Source organism: Electrophorus electricus, chromosome 11 (genome assembly GCF_041902795.1).
Source record: "Electrophorus electricus isolate QZ-2024a chromosome 11, ASM4190279v1, whole genome shotgun sequence".
Taxonomy (NCBI): Eukaryota; Metazoa; Chordata; class Actinopteri; order Gymnotiformes; family Gymnotidae; genus Electrophorus; species Electrophorus electricus.
Genome location: NC_137507.1, coordinates 16,076,824 through 16,095,421, shown reverse-complemented (window position 1 = coordinate 16,095,421; position 18,598 = coordinate 16,076,824). Strand labels below are relative to the sequence as shown.

General features: G+C 40.9%; 3 protein-coding genes across 4 annotated transcripts; 1 reads left to right on the top strand and 2 right to left on the bottom strand.

The window, feature by feature from the left end:
• Positions 1-10,641: 10,641 nt before the first annotated feature.
• Positions 10,642-13,124, bottom strand: alg10 (ALG10 alpha-1,2-mannosyltransferase). The gene is made up of 3 exons (XM_027014582.3): positions 12,724-13,124; positions 12,402-12,599; positions 10,642-12,196 (listed from the first exon to the last, which is right to left on the bottom strand). The coding sequence occupies exons 1-3, from the start codon at positions 12,892-12,894 to the stop codon at positions 11,138-11,140; spliced, it is 1,428 nt and encodes a 475-aa protein (XP_026870383.2). The 5' UTR covers positions 12,895-13,124; the 3' UTR covers positions 10,642-11,137.
• Positions 13,125-13,166: 42 nt separating this feature from the next.
• tprkb (Tp53rk binding protein) lies at positions 13,167-14,760 on the top strand. Its single transcript, XM_027014584.2, has 4 exons — positions 13,167-13,518; positions 13,777-13,899; positions 13,980-14,153; positions 14,556-14,760. Exons 1-4 carry the CDS (start codon positions 13,378-13,380, stop codon positions 14,640-14,642), a joined length of 525 nt encoding a protein of 174 aa, XP_026870385.1. The 5' UTR covers positions 13,167-13,377; the 3' UTR covers positions 14,643-14,760.
• A 935-nt stretch (positions 14,761-15,695) lies between these two features.
• Positions 15,696-18,568, bottom strand: LOC113580198 (L-threonine ammonia-lyase). Of its 2 annotated transcripts, none has more exons than XM_035528677.2 (7): positions 18,467-18,568; positions 17,994-18,222; positions 17,501-17,682; positions 17,114-17,247; positions 16,718-16,866; positions 16,443-16,532; positions 15,696-16,284 (listed from the first exon to the last, which is right to left on the bottom strand). In XM_035528677.2, exons 1-7 carry the CDS (start codon positions 18,467-18,469, stop codon positions 16,043-16,045), a joined length of 1,029 nt encoding a protein of 342 aa, XP_035384570.1. In that variant the 5' UTR covers positions 18,470-18,568; the 3' UTR covers positions 15,696-16,042. The 2 variants fall into 2 exon arrangements, with proteins under 2 accessions (XP_035384570.1, XP_026870390.2); XM_027014589.3 differs by having other exon boundaries at positions 17,114-17,244.
• Positions 18,569-18,598: the final 30 nt, after the last annotated feature.

The following is an 18,598-nucleotide window of genomic DNA, read 5'->3' as shown; positions in this document are numbered from 1 at the left end:
GATTCGGCTTTTGTAACGGTGAGTGGTATGGAGGCGGACGCTTGTGTGGAGAGGAGCGAGATTTATTATGGCCAAATCCAGAATCAGAGTCGTTTAGGCAGTCCAGGGTCATACAGCCGACACGGAGAGTAGGAGGATACATGAATTAACAAAACAAACACACGAAGGCACACGGCAAAGCAGGCTATAACTAATGCAAGGGAAAGCTCAGGGCTAGGAAGCGCAAAGGCTAAGATTAACACAAAGGCACGCAGTACAAAGAAACAACCATAACGAAACACATTCAAACAATGAACAACTACAACCAAGGCACACAACAGGGTTTAAATACATGAAATTCACAAAACTAGAAACAAGGGACAGGTGTAAGCAATCAAACGAGGTGAGGACAAAACGAAACTATGGAACGGAACTAAACACAAGACAGGGAAAACACGGAAGATGGAAGGGACTGATCGTGACAGCTTTATTTCACACCTGCAACATGGCTGCTGGTCATATTTGTTTGGAGGTACAGCACTGGCTCGCGTCGACTGTTTTTCACACACTTTAATTTCCTTTTGATACACACAGCATCAACTTCAGCTCCATAATTTATTTCACCTCTTAAGCCAGTCTGCTGCTTTTTAATGACTTCCAACTGACAAGCCATGTTGATCACCTTTTCAAGTGTGAGCTTTCTGTTCATTTGCAATCATTCCAACAGTGAAATGTCTTTCATCCCAATGACAGTCTGTCTCTCAGCAGCTTGTCATGCAACTCCCTGTAGTTGCAAATTTTCCAGAGTGCATTAAAGGGCTGTTATGAAAGTGGTGATTGATTCTTTAGCCTGCTGTGTTCATAGATTGAATCTCTATCTGGTTTATCTTGTATATTCTTTTATAGCATGAAAAATCAAGTGAATGGAGTGAGTTTCACCTTTAGTGTGTCCTGTTTCCATTTGTCGGGAGATAATTGCTGCCCCAGCGACATATTGTCAGCTTCGTCTCCCATGCAGGGTTCAAGTGTTCACCTGATTTCCCTGCAATGTGGCATGATGGTTGTTAAGACAGTTGGGATCTTTCAAATCTCTATATCCATCTTTACTACTTTTGGGGTTCTGTAACCGCCCGAGTGCCGCAGGGTGTTGAGCAGGACGCACAGACTCCCTTGACAGTGACAAACGTTTATTAACATACACCGGTGGCGCTCGCACATAATAACAAAGGTAACATGAACAGAGGCAATAACCGACAGCGATGCACACACCGACAGCTGCTTAAATACATAAACACAGAACAAACACTAACTAGGTGCAGGTGTGTGTAAACATGTAGGCGTGATTACAAACAAGAAGCGCCCACCGCACGCAGCAGGCTGTACCACGTGATGCTCCGCGTCGGGTTCAACAATACTGAATGGTTCGGGAGGTTAAATCATGCTCCTGGATGGTGTGCTTCTGTCAGGCGCTCAGTCCTCATACCTGCCCAGCCGTGTCTGATCGTTGTGTTCTTCTACTTCTGTTCTGTATACACCCCACACTAGCCTTCGTGTCTTACTACTCCCTGACCGTATGTACCTATCTCCATGACGTGCTTATGTCACATTCAGTAGGCATTAATATGCTCAACGATTACTCTACTAAATGCCGTAAATGTAATTTACTCCATGTTCGGACTTTAGTCTATATTATTAGGCCATTTGATCTGCAGATTTTTGTGTAGCCATTTCTTTAATCCAAGTAGCACTGAGAACATTTTTGCGCTCCATGCACAAAGTGATGCATGCTGATAAATGACTGCGGGTAATCCCTTACAATCCGACAAAGTTTCATAAATAATGCCATGCAGTCTGTTAATCTGAAATGCCCATCGGTTATGTGCAGCTTTCTAAATCGAGATTATACAGTTCATATCAGTTGCTCCCAGTCAAGATTTGTCGTCAGGTTAATTTCTAGTATTATCTCCTCCAATTTGGTTAACGTGTACAAAATGGTGTGCTTATTAGTTAAGTGGTGCAGTTCAGTTCCTGAAATAAGGTAGGAACTGTATGTGTCTATGTATGTAGGTGTAACAATTCTTGAGGGAAGAAAACATAGATGCCTATGAAATTATATCCTTGTGCGCGTGTGTGTGTGTGTGTGTGTGTGTGTGTGTGTGTGTGTGTGTGTGTGTGTGTGTGTGTGTGCGTGTGCGTGGACAAGAATGTGCCCCAAGCGTGTGTAAGGTAATGTCATGCGGTCTTGCTGAGCTGCAGGACGTCATAGTGGCTGGGAATAAAATATGTGGGTCATTCAGATTGATGGAGCCATAGTATGTGAGGTAATAATAATCTGAATAGTCCAAATAAATTCTCTCTCTCTCTCTCTCTCTCTCTCTCTCTCTCTCTCTCTCTCTCTCTCACTTTCTCTCAGGGAGTCATACCTTCATCCTTCCTATCTAATGTTATTAAACTGCCATAATAATTGAAGAGAGGAAAAGCAACTCATAATTGAATATTTGCCAAAATTCCTCTTGCGTGACGGATCCATATGATCATTGGTATGAGAAAACCTCATATCTCTGAAAACGGAACATTTTAAAGAAGAAATAATATTTGTCAGTGGACATATAAGGTTTAATTCTATGTCATTTTAGACCATTTCTGTTTAATCTAATCATGAAACGTTCCACAAATCAAAGAGGTTCTGGCTGGACAAAAATGTTAGCAGGCATGATAACTGTAATGTTTGTCTTAAAAACAAATTTAAGCACAAACCATTATATTAAAAAGCCTTTAACACTATAAAAAACATACTTTCACTCAACTGTGAACAAACTTTTGATTGATGCTGTAGTTCCTATCAGGCCATTAAAAATAAATCTCTAATAAAGTGGTAATAGCAGTCCTAATTTTAATTTTCTTCATTTTTGGCATAATGAATCATTCCCAAAACATTTTAGTGCTAAAAACAGCTTTTAGCTTGCAGCAATATAGAAGTAATCCAGAGGACTCCTGTCACTAACCAAAGTATTGTTTTCCTGTGCTGTTGAGACAGCAGATGGCTTGTGACTTCTTCTATGAAGCACTCTGTCTTTCCTACCATACTGCACTAGCCTTTACGTGACGTCTCCAGGCAGTGGGTGGCACTGGTCTTTAATGCTCTTATCTGTCTGGGTTTTTTTCCAGTGCTTAGAGTGAATGTCCTGCAGAGCAGAGATGACTGAGTCTGTAACGTTCACCAGAATATGTCACCCTCCTCAAAGTTTTTGCACTGCTGCTTGGTACAGTTCCCATGCCCGACAGTGATGGTTCTATTCAGTATGTTCTCTGTGGTACTCCTGTAAAAGGATGCAAGATACCATTAAAAAGTACTCAACCTGCAGAGAAAGTCGACATGCTGCTGCGTCTTCTCAAACAGCATGTGGATGTGGTGAGACCGGGTCAGTTCCTCCGAGATCTGGATGTCTAGGTAACTGAAATGTCTCAGTCCCTATTTACGATGAAGGTCCACAGATGTTTTGTTGGTTTAATTGTTTTTGTGACATTCCGTGAGAGGTTGTTATCCTGACCCCACAGTGATGGGCCTCTCCCCTCCAATGTGATGGCATTGTCCGTTGATCTGTTTGTTCAATATACAAACTGTTAAACTAGGTGAATGACATTTTACCTGAAAAATAACCTTCTCATCTTGACACTGAATGGATGTCACCTGGCGTTAGTATGTGTGAGCATAAATGGTAGTTTGTGTTGATTGTCCTATTACTGTCCAGGTTTATTGAGAGCTTAATTTTCAAAACGACTCATTGTTTCTTTAGTTAAAAACATTTCTTTCTTCAATCTAACCACTTTACAAAAATGTTTTGCATGCAAGAGAAAAATGTAGATAGGTAGGCTAAATAATCCAGCTTCAAATTAGTGTAAACTAAAATAACAACAAATGGGAAACTCCAGATTCATTTGGTGTAAGATGAAAATAAATTGGCTAATATATATAAACTGATCAGTCCAACCTCCAAACAATGAAGGGTACACTAGCATATAGGTAGGCCTACATAAGTTTGCATGTTCAAAATGAGATGAGTAATGGGTATGAAGAATTGAATAAACATTCAGTTTTAGAAATTAAGAATTGAAAAACATTCAAAACATGAAAAAACAAGTGAACAATGGAGTATGAGACAGCAAAGGCAATTATAAAATGATGCACAAGGCCTACACATATTCAGCAGGGCAGTTTATTACATTATGAGAAAGGTCACATTTCTACATCAGGGACCTCACTAAAATTTGATCCCAGTTATGGCCATGGTGATGAGCCGTGTTATATCGCATACATAAAATAATAAATGATCTCGCTAGTCTGCGTATTTTCTCACAGTTTATTGAGTTTTCCTATTAACTGTTTTAATACACCACACATATATATTGCCTATTATCCTACAAAACATAACCTGCTATGACTGATACTTAAATGTTTAGATTTAGGTTGTAACATGAAATCAGCAACACTTTGGGAGAACTCTTAGTGATTATGATTATTTTTAATCTGTATTAATTTTTAATTAATACAGCCCTAAACATATGGGACAGCAACAATATAAATATTATATTAAGGTGTAATACATTACTCTCCACCACTGATATAAATCATTATTAATGGCTGATACAAGAAAAGCTGTAGTTTATCCACAATCATTTGTACTGTATACGATACAAGTTTCTAATACACTGGTAATTGGAAATAAGGTCCAATGTGTATAGGATATTGCTATCTGGGCTATTTAAACATAAGAGGCAATCCAACACACAGACGCACTTTCAGTCCAACCTGTAAATAGTATAAAGATACAACAACCAACAACCCCCCCCCCCCCACACACACACACACACACCACCAACCTTTCCCAAGCCTGAGGGGAATAATTTAAATAGAAAGATTATTTCTGTTGTGTTGCCATAGTTACCCAACAGAAAATCAACTGCAGATACATTTAGACTTAACTATGATTTAGAATGGCCTTTTTTAACTTTTATTTTCTTCTCTTTTTTAAAAATTCTTGACTTTTCACCATTTATCATTTTAAGGCATTTCTTCTGGTTGCTATGCAACACTGAGAGCAAGCAGGAATCATGGGAATATGAGTTTACTAAAGAGTTATTGAGCAAGGAAAGGGAGCCCGGAACAATCTCCCTTACCCTCCTCTTTCCAATGATCAAGGTTATCAAATTATCAGACCTACTGAATTGCTGCCGATTGCTTTTAGCTCTGCAGATCAGCAAAAGCATGCTCATGATAATAACAAATAATAGAGCTAAGGATAAAATGAAGGGCATTGGTTTAAGCGCTCTTATGAAATGCACATGTGAAGAGAATCCAGCCTGCTTACAGGATAATGCACTACTCAGAATAAATGTACCTAATAGAAATATGCTTTATAATTATGGTTGATAGATACTGTTTATTGTTTGTTTTGGCAGACAGGTAACAGATTAACAAATTGAATAAATCACATTAAGTAGTAAAGTGCTATACTAAATTTATAAAATAACATTTGCCGTTTTTTAATTGAAGAAATGTAAATGAGTCAGTTTTTATGTCCAAGGAGAGCTCACAGAATAGGACTTCCTTACACTCTCTAGCAACAGGTGCTAACAAAAAACACATAAATTACACAGATAGCATAAATGTATTTAAACCTGGAAACTTTCTGTGACAGACTGTTCTAAAACAGAGCTCATGAATCCTGGGGACATATTAAAAAAAACGCAGGACTACAAATTCTCTGAGAGGCACTAGTATTTCCTGTGTTTTCTTCGAAACCAACTCATAATAGAAGAATCCCTAGAGCAGTTAAAGCTAAGGGTGCTGCTGACCATGTTGCTACTGATCCCATCATGATTTTCAAATGGATTTTAACAGTAATTGACTGATGCAGTGTTTGGCTATGTGCCACATTTTTAAGATATAATTTACATTGCCATATTAAAAAAAAAAAAAGAAATGCAAGTTTCACTTTTACATTAAAAACAAGCTAAATGCCTTAATCTAAATCCTAAATCTAAATCTAGTAGTGTGTAGGTTTAATTGATGTGCTATACCTATGTAGTTCTAAACTGCTTTGGAGTCTTTCAATTAGATCAGATATCTCCATATTTCAGCCGGTTCCAGTCTACTTTTAGCCTTAACTTATTTATTTAATATAGCCCCTAAATGTTAGAAAGTCTGCCCTTGTAATACCAGGTTTCCACAGACAATAAATGGCAACCTGCAAATGAGATTCACCTGCCAGGCTTCATTGACAGACGTGTGTCTTAAAGCTACTTAGCTACTCTCTTCCCATTTTCTGATATTCTCCATCAGTTTTCAGAGGGCTCTGCTTGCACAGAGCTAAATATATCCCAGGCCATCCCTAAAACAGGCTAAATCCTAACATACAGAGAACGTTAATGAGAGCTGATATCTCCGATGCTCACAGAAGCAGGTTTGCCCAGGCATATGACAGGGTGCTGGCAGAAGGGTAGCTGGAAGAAGAGTGTTCCCAATGGCTCCTCTAGAGGATCTGAAGACAAAGCAGAGACAACAGGCCAGGTGAGAGAGAGAGAGAGAGAGAGAGAGAGAGAGAGAGAGAGAGAGAGAGAGAGAGACAGACAGACAGAGAGACAGAGAGACGTGGTAAGGAGGCAGGCCAGAATACATGAATGGTAAAAGCAGGCCAAAGGTTTGAGGTCATAGCTCATAGTTCAGCTAAAACAAATAATGGTGACTCTCTCCCCTAACTGAAATATTACTGCGAGACTTGTATCACTACCTATTAATAAACCAACACTCACTATGTTACATGCATTTCTTGCCATAGAACTGCCACCTGAACTTGGCTAAAGCCTGATGTATGGTTTATATAGACTGATGTCCTGTGCTGGTGTCCTGTTGTTCGTTGGGGATTAGTGTTTTATGAGCTTGTACTTAACATCTGTAGGGTCTTCTTGGGTGAAGCCTCAAGTTATTGCGATCACTGGACCCATGACTAATTCTGGTACTGGTCTATGCCGAGATGTTCTGGTCCAATACAAAGTTATGGTTTGTCTATTTTTCGTTTATTTTCTGTATTTGGAGTTGTGGGGGTGGGTGCCATTTTCTTTTGTCTTTTCTCCTGTTTTTACATAATTAGGGAGTTAGGGAAGTTGTGTTGTAATTTTCTTTGTTTTTCTGTTGTTTAGGGAAGCAAGTTGCCAGTCAGTGGTTAGATTGCTTTGTTTGTTATGTTGTTCTGAACCCACCTTGACATTACACTCCTGATTTATTTATTTATTTGTGATTTTTATCATAATTGTGTCGATAAAAGTAGTTAAACCTACTGCGATTATGCGTGTCTGTGTTTTCTTTATGTTGCGACAGAGCCATCATGATGACGCTGTAACGGCACCGCTGCTGAGTCTTAACTAAACATTGCCTAGCAAAGACCTTCTCTTTTGCACTTTACCTAAACATAGGACTGTGAATATTTTAGCTTCGGCCATAGAGCTGACCTCTGCAGCTCCTCAACCATGTGTCTTATTTCCACTAGTAAGGACTTGAGCAGTGGGCATACATTTAGCCCTGGGTGATATTTATAGCATCAGTACAGCTACTTCCCCAGACTGACCACTTACACACACACACACACACACACACACACACTCATCCACTTCTACACAGAAGTATACAGACTCATACACACATGCGTGTACGCATGCATGAAAACACACACACACACACAACTTAGTAGTACCAGGGGATTCTCTGCCCTTGGTAGGGGAGTGTAGAGAGGGGAAGATGTTGTCCTATTGTCCTTCATTTTCAGGCAGTTTCATACAGAGCATCATAGCTCCTGCTTCTGCCAAGATCTCCAGTATTAAAACTGTTTCCTTTAAACAAAAGTTCTACTTCCCGCTGGGATTGCTGCCATTAGCCAACATAGGTGAGCTGCCCACACGCATGCAACAAATTCACTGTTGTGCGCATTTGGAGTGACAGAGAGGATGAGGTGTAAGCAATGATATTCTCTAAACTACCTTACTTGCTGAAGTCAGGTCTAGCTTGATCTCAGCACCATGTGAAATGTTTGCAGATAAACCTCAGAGAACTGATTTGTGTTGTTTAATATGAGGTCCTTCTCTCACTCTTGTGAGGTTTAGGGCATTTTCATGTACCTTCTGTTTCATTAACAGCATGAACTAGAACAAGAGCCGGACTAATGATCAGTCTGAGCTCAATCATTTCTTTTTGTAATAGTACATCTTAAACAATGAACAGGAAAAGGAGCCGTTTCTATGAGAAGCTACAGTACAGCCCACCGATTACCCTGAGGATCTTGCACGTCAGGCGTGAGGTTTTGCTCTCTGATCTCCTTCTTAACAGGTGACATTGGCCAGGGCAGTCCTCAAAAACAATTCACTTGGGGCTCCATTTACTGGAACCCTCCCAGCTCACTGTTTGAGCTTTGGTCTGCTTGGTCTAGTCATTTTTTCATACTCAAGGGAACAAGGAACTATGTTATGGTTTGATCAAGGCAGCGCTGTATCAGTTCGCTGATATATGAGAGTAACTACATTTGTAAACGAATGCCTGGGTGGTATTGTGGCTCATGCAGTTATTATTCAGAAATATGGCAGCAAGAAAATAAGGGCTGTGGAATACAGATGAAGGATAGTAAGCTTGGAAAGTTCTGAAATTCTCCAGCAAATCAGCAAGTGCTTTTGCCAAACCGATATTACTTTTTTGTGCAGGCTCCGACTTTGTCAGCTTGCTGCTGTCTCTTGATATAAAATACCATGTTGTGTGGGTAGATGTAAAATCATTAGATTGTGGTTCAAAGGCAAAGATTAAAGAAAGGGATATGAGAGCAAACCGTGTAATATCATCCATTTGCCAGCTACTCAAGTTTTACCCCGTGTTCGTCTTGGAAAGGCCATTCGTCAGCTGAGGAGAGAGGGAGCACTGATTAAACAATTCCTACTTAATGAGGTTCTGTCTACTCTCAGAGCTCTTCTTTTTATAGAGCATCAGTGACCACATGCTGTATGACTGGTTAATGAGTTCCCTGTGGCAGCTGGGGCATGCTGGGAAGTTTTATCTACTTTACCGTGGTAGCCATTTCTTTGTGGCTGTGTGATGACTGGTATGTAGTGTGTATGTTAAGGTGACGGTGGTGGAATCACATCCTATAGGTCAAAGTTCGGTGTTGGCTATTAAATCAGGACAGGAGAAAAAGAACATTTTGTGGATGAGGTACTCTGCCTGAAAATCCTCGTCTTCCCCAGAGCCAGCTCGCAGTGGGAGCCGGTGGCACAGGACGAGGAAAGTGTCTCGGCAGTGACGTGCCAGCCCTGCGATTCATGAGCACCTAAGAGCAGGATCAGTTCCATACGAACCCAGACACCTCGAGAGGCTGTCGGAACACTGTTCCGGTGGGCGGAGCCTACTCAACCGCGCTCACCAAGCCTCCAGAGCCAGCACTGCAGCAGGAACTAGGTGACATTCCGAGACGGAGCAGGACGACCGGCTCGGCGAGGAGACGGACGGGAGAGGCATCTGCGCCTCTCATGCACGGACGCCACCCAGCGCGCGCCTTGAAAATCTTGAAATCAGGCAATTAATGCTCAGCTTCAGCTCCTGATTAAGAAACTCTATCGCCCCACTTTCTGTCTGTATGCTCTGAGCTACCAATGGAGCTCTTTCTACAGTCTATTTTTAAAATACCGAAAGAGACAACAAGGAACAAGGAAAGAAAAAGACAAAGAGTCCTTGTCCTGTGTATACAGGTGGCCAATTTACTTTATATTCTTATTTTCTGAGCTCTGGCAAATTTACATCCTTATATACTACAAGCGTTTTAGTTGGATTATGAAATCTATTAAATGTACTGCCAATCATTCCTCTCCATTCTCTTGTTCTCTGCGCAGCAGAAGTTGCTGGGAGCTGTATCTGGGACATGGGGAAAATACCAGAGCGCTGGGATTTGGTCATGTGATGGTGGTTCAGAAGATGGCCTTAGGCACACCAAGCCTAGGTCAAACAGACATTTGCAAAATCACAATATTTCCAGTGAACTACTGGAGTGCATCTGCACAGCCACTGGTCTTATTTAAGGAGCTCATTTCACATCAAGTTTTACTGTTCAGGTCTGAGAGCTTTAGGTGGTAATGTAGCTCAGACAGAAAGAATAAATAGCAATATATAGTAAGTATCTTGGCTATGATAACTGTGTAGAAGACTTTTTTTTTTTTTTTTTTAAATCATATGTTACATAAGAACGTCTGCTGAAAAGTTACCCTTCCTGATAATTGGTTTGAGATTTCTCAGCCAATAGTTGGCAATTATATACTAACTCTGTGAAACATTCACAAGTCTAATTAAAGCTGTCAGGCAGAAAACTAATGGATGGATGGTACCGATTTCCCATGCAAAACCTTTCCAGTATACTGTGCATGAAGTAAAATGCAACGACTAGCCCTTTCAGAACCAATTTCAGAGTGCCATCTAGTGGAAGACGTACAACACTAATAGGAGTTGGTTCACGGAGGTGAAAGTTTGAATTAGGTGCTACTTCTTTTTAAACCCTAGCTTCCAAAGTCTGCAACTCTAGCTCCGCACATGCCCTCAAAGCCAACAGAAGCAACACCCGCAATAATTCACAAACACCAAGGAACATAAGCACTTTATAATTCCTGTCATTCCCTCAAAATGGGGGATTGCACCTTAACTATGCATTAAACACAGAAGAGGTACCTTTCAAAGAAAAGGCCATTCAAAAGGAAAAAGCAATCAAGTGAGGAACTGTAGAAGACTTCCATCTTGTACTCCTTAAACAGTAATACTAACACAGAAGCAGCAAAAAAAAAAACTAAACAATGAACACCGTAAGCACAAATGTCACTCAAAACAACAAAAGGACAATTTTTGAAAACCTCTTGCTTGTTTGACCCACCATTGGAAATTCTAAACTAGCATAATGTGACAGGGCATATTGTAAAAAAATTATTACACTTCCAAATGAGAATGTTTCAGTGTCCTTTTTGGCAACTTCAAGTTGCCTATTTGCTGACTTGAATCAACAGGAAATTAAGTGGTGAGTAAGAAGATCCTCTCTTAATTTGCTTCAGTAAAAAAAAGTGACCATATTATAATGTTCAGAAATCACCACATGAATCTCTGCACAGCGTCACTATTGTCCCACTGAAATGTCTTGTGCAGGAATATGTAGACCGTGGCTGCGTTGACTACTGTGTAGAGTCCAAACTCGAGCAGCAGTCTGGGGAGAGAAGGCAGAGGAATATGGATGCGGTACAGAAGATATGGCACAATGAAATAGCGGAACTCCAGAAGCTTCTGAGGAACTGTAGCGGCCACTAAACAAACACAAAACGCCAAGATCCAAAACAAGGATTTGGACTTCAGAGTGTCCAGGAAGCTCCATGCAGCAAACAAATACCCAGGGATCAGGAGGAAGCGAACCAGCTGGTGCTTCTGGTAGATGTTCTTCCACACATAGAAAGTAAAATGCCTGTTGTCTGCCAGCAAATACTTGTGAACAAAAGTGAACTTCCAGACCAGAAGCAGGGACACAACTGTTACGAGCAGAAGCAGCAAAAGGTGCTTTTTGAGAACGTGCAGGAACTTTATGAGCTGCTGACGGCAGAGAGAGACAGGCAGGGAGAAGACCAGAGTGAAGGAGAAGAAATAAAAGAGCTGAGGGAAGTTCAGGCAAGCTTCGTGACTGGACCTGTCGCCAACCACAATCCCATCATTGAAAACCACGAAGGCAACGAAGCCCAAACCAGCCACGGCGTAGGGCCACGTCGATGAGACCGCTGCCTTTATGTTGATGGGCGTTGTGAGATATCCCAGCAAGAAGCGCGCTACTTTCCTCGCCCCGCTGACTGCCAGCAAGATCCGCGAGGGTGACTTCTCATCCCTCTTCTTCGACTGTTCCAACCTCCAGGCCTCGTCCATTTTCTGAGCCACGACTGAGCCGGCACAGAAAGCCACCCAGATGACATTGGTTTGGCGGAAGAGCATGGCACAGATGCCCAGGAGAGCCGCTGCTTTGTGGCAGCCATACAGGCACATGAGATAGGCGAAGAGGGTGAAGAAGGTTGAGCCGGCGTCCGTGTAGTAGAGGAACGTGAAAAAGTAGAGCACCGGAAAGGTAGACAGGGTCAGAGCAGACAGCACCCTCCGTCCAGCGGCCCGGGACTGCAAAAGTCAGAGAAGACAATTTGAAGAGAATACTTTGTGTGATATACATGACAGACTTGGCTGGGATTTGGAAGACTGAAGATACCAGAGAAAAAGGGTACTGTTGTGGTTCGTTCATGCTCGAGATTTCCCGTTTCGTTAACACAGAGTACTACGCATCCTAAAGCACAGTAGTGTGAACTAATATGAACACAATACATACCTTGTCTTTGAGGTGTAATTTGCAGATGGTGACATACAGTATGTAGAGGTTCCCGCAGTTAAAAAGAAGATTAACAAAGCGCAGCATCGCAGTAGAGCACACAACGTCACCTGTCCAATCTGCCAGCCATACCAACGGTTTGATCACTCCTACGGACACCAGGTACAGACCAGGTAGCGTAGTGATCATAGGATCCCACTAATTAAATAAAATAAATGAACACGAGTTAAACATGAGCCGGTCAGTTGCAAACACCACCGACACAACTATGACTAGTTAGCATGTTTGGTAGGAGCTGGCATGCTGTAGGATATAAACGTACCTCGTTAAATTTCCCTTCACAATATTTCTGCGCTTGTGGCACATGAAATATTTCATCCATATACGGGTCTCTTTGTTCTCGTGTGATTTTAGAAAAGAGAAGACAGGATATTAAAAAATTCGTGCTACAGAGAGCTGTAAAAATGTATCCTTCAAATCTCTCCATCATCATTTACTTGCTGCCTCGCTTAATATGACTCGTTTTTTAAATTATTAACTAGCTATTGTTAATGGAAATGCTATTCCACAAAAATATGATAAGTTAAATCATTAACTTTAACTACTTTGGGACATTTTGGACATATTCCTGCTAGCTAACGGAGAGCTCGATACAGCTATGCTAGCATAGCTGGCTGGCATGACAATTATTACTTTCCGGGTGGCAACCGGACTGTTTTAAGGTGTTCCGTCTGAGGTTTGCCGTGTCGACGGTATATTCAGATGTTTAAAAGCAATGGTTTAACGTAATTGCATTAATGGTCGTTAATGTTAATTGGCTATCGCTCATATTATCGTTCTGTTAAGTTATTAATGTCGCAAGCCCGGAACGTTATCCACTTACGGTGTCGCAATATTATTTGCCCGTCCTACGCGTTCGTATAGCTTGGCAAGCAGGAGCTAGGTTTGTCGTTTCTAAATCACCACGGTACGCAGCATGCGTTTAACTCAGGATCTGGAGCTATTCCCTGAGAACTCCGTGACTCAGTTTCTCTTTAAAGATGTCACAAATTCTGCCGAACTGAGACAGATGGCAATAGACGGAGAAATAAGTTGCGCATTAATCAACCCATCCATGGTAATGTCGTCGATCTATCTATCTATATCGATCGATCGTTATATGGTTTTGAAGGTGTTGCCTGGCTTTCTTTTCGCGCAAAGCAGAAGTTATTAGAGTTAAAATGTTTGAAACTAGTTTGCCCGGAAGAAGTTCGAGCGTTTGGTGTAAACTTCACAAATGTTGCAACTAGCTTTAAATGTGTGACCTCTCTCTCTCTCTCTCTCTCTCTCTCTCTCTCTCTCTCTCTCTCTCTCTCTCTCGCATCTATCTATCTAGATACTAGATACCTTCCAGATTCTAATAGCAGCAAATAAAGCAGTTCATTTGCAGAACATTGGAAAAATGAAGACAAGGAGCTTGTACTCTGAAATCATCTTCAACCTTTCACCCACAAATAATGTAAGTAGTTTTAATTTAATATCTACTAAATGTGTTTCTTTGTATACTAGTTATAAGATTCGATTGTCTTCTATTTACAGATCTCAGATGCTTTCAAAAAGTTTGGGATCTCAGACAATGACAACGCAGTCCTCATTGTTCTAGTTCATAAAAAAGACAATCTCAATAAGGAGGACATCCTGTGTAAGGTGAAGGGTGAGCAGATACCAGCTGACCACATATCTAGTCTAAGTGACACTGCCCAGATTAAAAAGGTATGTCTTTCCATATATGTATGCATGTTGTTTTCATATATGTATTGTTTTTTTGTATAAACATGTACTGACCCAGCTTGTTGAGTGATATTTGTATAGCACTTTCATTTTAGTAATTTACATAAAACACATTACACATTAACGTTTATGATGCCATAAAAAAAGATGTACAATTTTAATAAAATATCCAGTAAAGTAATACGGGATCGACCCTGGATCTTTCAATAGCCGAGTTGCGAACAATTCTAAGCGTAAGCAGTAGACGTTTCAGCTCAGTGACGCATACAGAATGAACTATGACATGTCAAGTGACTGGCAAGATGTGCCAGAGCTAGACCACTAAATACTATAAGCATCATAAAGTGGATTCTTCTGGGTTTTTTTTTTTTTTTTTTTTTTCAGCTTTACAAAGTCACACCCCAAGAGGAAAAGTGTGGAAGTGTCTTGGATGCTATTGTGTGCAGAATGGCCACTAAAGATGTTCTATAGTTTCACTGGCAGCCACTGGATATAATTTACTTCATTACCAAAAGAAGAAATTTTGTATTTATTTGTTTTGATTAAACATTTGCCAACTTTATAAAAAATAAATCAGTCCTGGAGTTCACTAGTGTGTGCTGCTTGTTTTTGAGAGCATTGATTGGAAAATGAAGAAACATTTCCCATAAGGAAGAAAGGACCATTCAGCATTAATAAAATGCAATCCAGAGACCCGTCTTAATACATTCACTCACTTGAACAGTGACTCTTAAGATGACGTAATGACGAGACCCAGATTTCTTCCTCATAGTGTGTTGCAAAACTCATAGCTAAAAACATTCAAGAGGTTCCTGGACTAAACTGCAGATATAAAGATTTATTCCTATATAAATGAAAATGCCCTTTTTATCCCGAGAATTAATTACCCAACATGCCTGCAGAATGAGTATAAAGTGCCTGTAAGAGGTTTGGAATGCTATTCTTTATTCATTCTAAAATATATTTGTAGCTTGTATCTTTTCTAACATTCCTGGTTAAACCTCTTTCCGTTATAGAACCCCATTCATTTTTAACGACTAAGGAAATGTAGCTCAGCTAAGTAGAGTACTCCTAGCGCTCATCACAGCAAAATGTGACATAAAGGTCATAGAAGCTCATTATCATCTTCCAGGAAACAAACCAGACTGACTAAAGTCACCACAATTCTTCTGCAGTGTTGTGAAAGTCACGAGGAGCAACGTTGTTGTCTTGGCCATTCCCCATAGTGGTGCCATCTCATTGTTTGAGCACCCACATCCATGTGCACCATCATGTTGCAACTGGGGACACAGCTTGTTACTTAAAAAGCAAGTTATTTTACTTTGGGTGTAGAGTAATCCTCAATCTCTCTAGGGAATACAATACGCTTTGTATATATTTATAATCTGGACACTTAAAACAAAATGGCATTTTGTAGACAAATATAGGTCTTTGGGACCAAATCTTTAAAAAAACCCCAAAAAAACTGATTTTTAAAAATAGATATTGTGGATGTAGGATCTATTCCAACTAGTGTCACTGGGGAAAAGTTTTACACTGACACTTTATTAAGAAACTTATAAGGGCAATACAGCAGATGGTGGTATTTATTTTTTGTTGGCATGGATAGCAAAACCACAACCTTTATGCACATCAGAGATGCAAGGTGAGATTACTTCTGAAAACAATTATAAATAGGGAACTCTGAATATGTTAACAGACAACCATATGATGTATTTCAATATGTATACTTTTTTTTATTAATCAATTAAGTTCATTATATAATGTATTACATAATGTATGTTCATTATGTAATGTATTAATGAAAACATGTAATCTATACTTCAAAGGTCCTATTCATAAAACAACCTAAATTATTGCTGCTCCATAACTCAATCCGGGAACTTGGTGAGCTCATCTTTGCCAATATTCCCTCCACTCAGGACGACCACAACGTTTTTGCCAGTGACGTCGGGAATCTTGCCGTTAACGAGGGCAGCTAAAGCGGCACAGCCTGATGGCTCCACAACCAGACCGGCTTTGTACAGAGTGGAAACGGCAGACTTGATTTCCTCGTCCGTCACCAGCACGATCTCTTCCACGTACTTTTGGCACAACACGTACGGCAGCGCACCTGAGGAAACGGACACCGTGTTGGCAAGGTACCGATAACCTCAACGTAAATCGATGATTCCCCCACTTTGTTGAAACACGAGTTACATTTCTTGACACGCAATAAAAGCCTGTCAACACAAGTCTAGGTGATGTGAGGCAGGGCAACAACAGGCCTACCTGCAGAAGGCGGAGCAAGACCGGCAGCAATGCTTTTACTGTCCATACCAACAGGTCTCTTCTCAATGAAGCTCCTGTACATGGTGCATGCTGTCAAAAGTGAAGAAAGGTTGAGCGTACTGGAGGCCAGCAAAAACAGGGAAGACTATTAGCAGCACTGCTTGAATGAAAGGCAAATAAACGTATCCATTAACATAACCGACACGACGGACGTATTCATGCTCCATCTATTACAATTTTAAAGATATTTATGAGCGCTCCAATTAATTCTGTACCTTCTTCTGGCTCCACTCCATAAATTCTTGTCTTCTCACAACCTGAAAGTTTAATGGCAGCTGCCACTCCAGCCAGTAAGCCCCCTCCACCACAGCTCACCACTACAACCTCTGGATTAGGAACCACCTCCAGGATCTCAAAACCAAGACTGGGAAGCACCGGTTCATTAGAGCGACAAGTATAAACCCTGTGTTTCAGTGCCATAGGTTTGTGTCAAGAGTTCTCAAACTCCAGACCTGATGGGTACTTCCCACGCATTGATTCAATGGATAATGTATTATTATTATTATTGAGAATTTAATCTGCAGCGTTGGAGGGAAGAATCCTTCGTGGCCTTAGAAATTTGAGGATTTTCATATTCCACAGTAAAACAACAGTAAAGATTTGTCATGTACCTGGCATGTCCTGCTATGAGGTCTGGGTCGTTATAAGAATGCATGAAAGTCATGTTGTCTTCTCGAACACATCGATTGACTGCATTCAGAAGACATGATGTTGGCACGCGTTCAACTTCAATACCAAAAGTCTGCTGATATATAATGTTTCCTGTAAGCGACATCACCAGCATTATACAAGAATTTGAATACATGAATTGCAATATGAAAATGTACCCTCTGATGTAACGGGCACAAATAACTAGTTAAAATAATGCCAATGCAATCTTTTAACACTGTTACATAAGTGGCTCAGCCAGTGTGTTCATTTGCAAGGCATATTGTTAGCACAGTAACTGTGTTTTGTCCGCATCATGTAGCCCTACTGAGGGAGCAGTATAGTCGTACTTGTATTAGCAGTGATCTAGACACGGGGGCTGTGTCAGGCATCACCACTTTGCCTTTTATCCCAAAGTGCTTAGAGGCATAGCCAAACGACTTCCCATAATTCCCAGCAGACATCGTTACAAAATGGTCCCCTTTGGATCTTCGTGAGAACTGATTTGCGACGCCCCGGATCTTAAAGGAACCTGGGAAGAAACAGATTAATGGCGCAGCTTAACAAGAAAGACCGTGCCTGAGATATCTTCCTCGAATGCTACACATATCTCTCGGGTCCTTAGATAAGAGGGGTCTGGCCCTCTAGCATACTCCAGCCTAAGTTCTCAGTTCTCAGTCCCCATCCTTGCCCCTGTGTAGCAAATACAGATATAGCCACACTAAAGCAACATGCCTCGACCCTCAGTAGATTTAATTTAGCACTTAGGATCAAACACATGACCTTAAACTAGGCATGCATAAACTTAAACATGAATATTTCAAGCCCCCTCCCAAAACCAACCAGTCCTTTGCATGTTCTCCAACTTTAAATAAATGTTGCATGGCACGTGGAGCGGAAGTGTGGTCTGGCACCAGGGGATCATCGGAGTGTTGATCACGCCCAGAGGGCTGCAAGTGACCGTCTCACGAGCCTCGGTGAGAACCTCCAAAGTAATGCTGTCCGCTGCCGGCTCCTCCATGTTGCTGACGGGTGGACAGACTCGTGTGTCGGATATGCTCGAGTGAGACGCCTTGGTGTCAAACCACAAATTTGCAAGGATCGATTATTTTCTTGCAGTGCGGCTGAATTATTTTTGCATTAACGCCGGTCTGATTTAGAAATAGGCCCAATGCAAGATTCCTTATTTATGGAAATTCTCAATAAAGTTGAAACACTGAATCCAGTAAACGACATTCAACACAGCATGCAAGTTAGCAACTCCAGTCTCGATGTACTGATCAGTTTTAACAACTCATTTTATTATCAGATCTTACCATATATAAGTAAGAACTCCAACGTAGACTTTGAACCAGACTGGTGCGGTTTACTGTCGCGGTGGACAATGTTACTCCGAACCAGGTTCTATTGAATCTAAATTTGTTTCCTGTGGGACAATATTTTGAGTG

Excerpts from the sequence above, each read along its gene's own strand:
- alg10 (XM_027014582.3), bottom strand. The coding sequence starts at position 12,894 with ATGATGATGGAGAGATTTGAAGGATACATTTTTACAGCTCTCTGTAGC. Across the intron at positions 12,600-12,723 it reads GTGAAGGGAAATTTAACGAG|TGGGATCCTATGATCACTAC; the intron begins GTACGTTTATAT and ends TTATTTAATTAG. Across the intron at positions 12,197-12,401 it reads AATTACACCTCAAAGACAAG|TCCCGGGCCGCTGGACGGAG; the intron begins GTATGTATTGTG and ends TGACTTTTGCAG.
- LOC113580198 (XM_035528677.2), bottom strand. Across the intron at positions 17,683-17,993 it reads GGAGAACATGCAAAGGACTG|GTTCCTTTAAGATCCGGGGC; the intron begins GTTGGTTTTGGG and ends GTTTCTTCCCAG. Across the intron at positions 17,248-17,500 it reads CTAGATCACTGCTAATACAA|CAGACTTTTGGTATTGAAGT; the intron begins GTACGACTATAC and ends ATTATATATCAG.
- tprkb (XM_027014584.2), top strand. The coding sequence starts at position 13,378 with ATGCGTTTAACTCAGGATCTGGAGCTATTCCCTGAGAACTCCGTGACT. Across the intron at positions 13,519-13,776 it reads CATTAATCAACCCATCCATG|ATACTAGATACCTTCCAGAT; the intron begins GTAATGTCGTCG and ends CTATCTATCTAG. Across the intron at positions 14,154-14,555 it reads ACACTGCCCAGATTAAAAAG|CTTTACAAAGTCACACCCCA; the intron begins GTATGTCTTTCC and ends TTTTTTTTTCAG.